This window comes from Amphimedon queenslandica, unplaced genomic scaffold (genome assembly GCF_000090795.2).
Source record: "Amphimedon queenslandica unplaced genomic scaffold, v1.1 AMPQUscaffold_9471, whole genome shotgun sequence".
Lineage (NCBI taxonomy): Eukaryota > Metazoa > Porifera > Demospongiae > Haplosclerida > Niphatidae > Amphimedon > Amphimedon queenslandica.
In genome coordinates, this window is record NW_003550257.1 from 1 (window position 1) to 1,502 (window position 1,502).

Genomic DNA, 1,502 nt, shown 5'->3' on the forward strand with positions numbered 1-1,502 from the left:
CCTCAGGAGGTGAAGTGAGACTGATGTGCATTAATTGAAAACCACTCTAGTGTGAACACGATTAATGCACATCAATGTGCATTACTTTGGCCAGTGTGAAAAGGCCTTAAGTCACTCCTGGGTTAGTGTTGCGTATTTATAGTTAAATTGTATTGCTACCCTGGCATTTATTCGAATGCGGCTTCTATTTAAGGATTTACAGTAACTTGGCAGCTAGTGTTTACTCTGTGCTAATCAATTCTATTTTTAGAGTGTACCTTTGAAGTTGAGGCTATTATTAGTAATAGCATGCCACTGGTCATAATAATTAAGGTAATAGTGTTTTGGTATTAACTTAATTGATCATTTCTGTACATGGCAAATGAATTATTAATAATAGAAGTCACATTACATTTTCTGATACATATTGATGTTCTTATGCTGCGTAGAAAGTTTAAGGTGATTCCGACTTAAATTTTTAAAGTTAGGGCCATTTTAAGAAATCAGCCAATTTTTGAAAATATTCTTGTACTATAAAATGGCTCCGAAATCATCCCAAATTTTTGTTACATTTTCTGATGCATATTGATGCCCTTATGCCCCAATTGTTATATTTTATAGGATAATTGCATCAACCAACAGCCTACTCCATTGTCCTGTGAATTGACTGTGACTGGCTTAATTCAGTCATCAATAGATTGTCTTCATGAAAGATTGTTTATATTCACTAATGTCACTGAAGGAGATGAGTATAATTATACTGTTACTATTACTAATGTCATTGGATCTGCTGTTAAAAATGGCTTCATAGGTACATAATGAGTGTATTGAGAAATACAGCATACTCACTACATACATGATAATATTAATAAATATAATGTTTTGATGAGTAATGTTTCAATGAGTCTTAATGTTGATATTTGATAATTTTTTAATAGAAATCCCTTACTTACCATTTGAAGTGTATCCTTCAGAAATTCAGTATTTACCTTCAACAAAAACAATGATAAGTCCTTGTTCATTGAGTAAGTACCATATATCCTTAAATAGAAGCCGCATGTGAATAAACGCCAGGTAGCAATAGAATTCAACTATAAATACGCAACTCTAGCCAAAAAGTAACTCACTAGCCTTGTGGATACTGCCTGAAACTCCTGTAGTCAAGTACATGAGGTCATGGGTTTGAATCTCGCTTTGGGCCTAAGTTTTAAATATTTTTTTGAGGTCCAAATACCATTTTAGGAAATAGATACCCGGGCTTTTATTTAAGGAAATATGGTACATGTACATGTACCATGATATGATAATAATAATTAATATTATTTTATTGCTATTAGTATTAGGTACGGATTCAAGTACACCAGCCAGCACACCTTCAGATAGTTGCAATTGTGTCCTTCCTTGGACAGTTGGTGTATTAATTGGGGTAGCTGTGATGACTGTCATTTAATTTGTGATCAATGTCATAATTTATTTTGTCTCACATAATAGATGTAAAGGCAATAAACATATTTGTGCTGTGT

At 33.0% G+C, this 1,502-nt stretch overlaps 1 protein-coding gene across 1 annotated transcript; it reads left to right on the forward strand.

Moving 5' to 3' along the window:
- The first annotated feature begins 256 nt into the window (after positions 1-256).
- LOC109590785 (uncharacterized) lies at positions 257-1,496 on the forward strand. The gene is made up of 4 exons (XM_020006660.1): positions 257-312; positions 601-790; positions 918-1,004; positions 1,317-1,496. Exons 1-4 carry the CDS (start codon positions 289-291, stop codon positions 1,427-1,429), a joined length of 414 nt encoding a protein of 137 aa, XP_019862219.1. The 5' UTR covers positions 257-288; the 3' UTR covers positions 1,430-1,496.
- The last annotated feature ends 6 nt before the right edge of the window (positions 1,497-1,502 follow it).

Bases quoted from the DNA above. Each gene is read 5' to 3' on its own strand.
- LOC109590785 (XM_020006660.1), top strand. From the start codon at position 289: ATGCCACTGGTCATAATAATTAAG. The intron at 313-600 runs GTAATAGTGTTT...TATATTTTATAG, and splicing joins CACTGGTCATAATAATTAAG to GATAATTGCATCAACCAACA. The intron at 1,005-1,316 runs GTAAGTACCATA...TATTGCTATTAG, and splicing joins GATAAGTCCTTGTTCATTGA to TATTAGGTACGGATTCAAGT.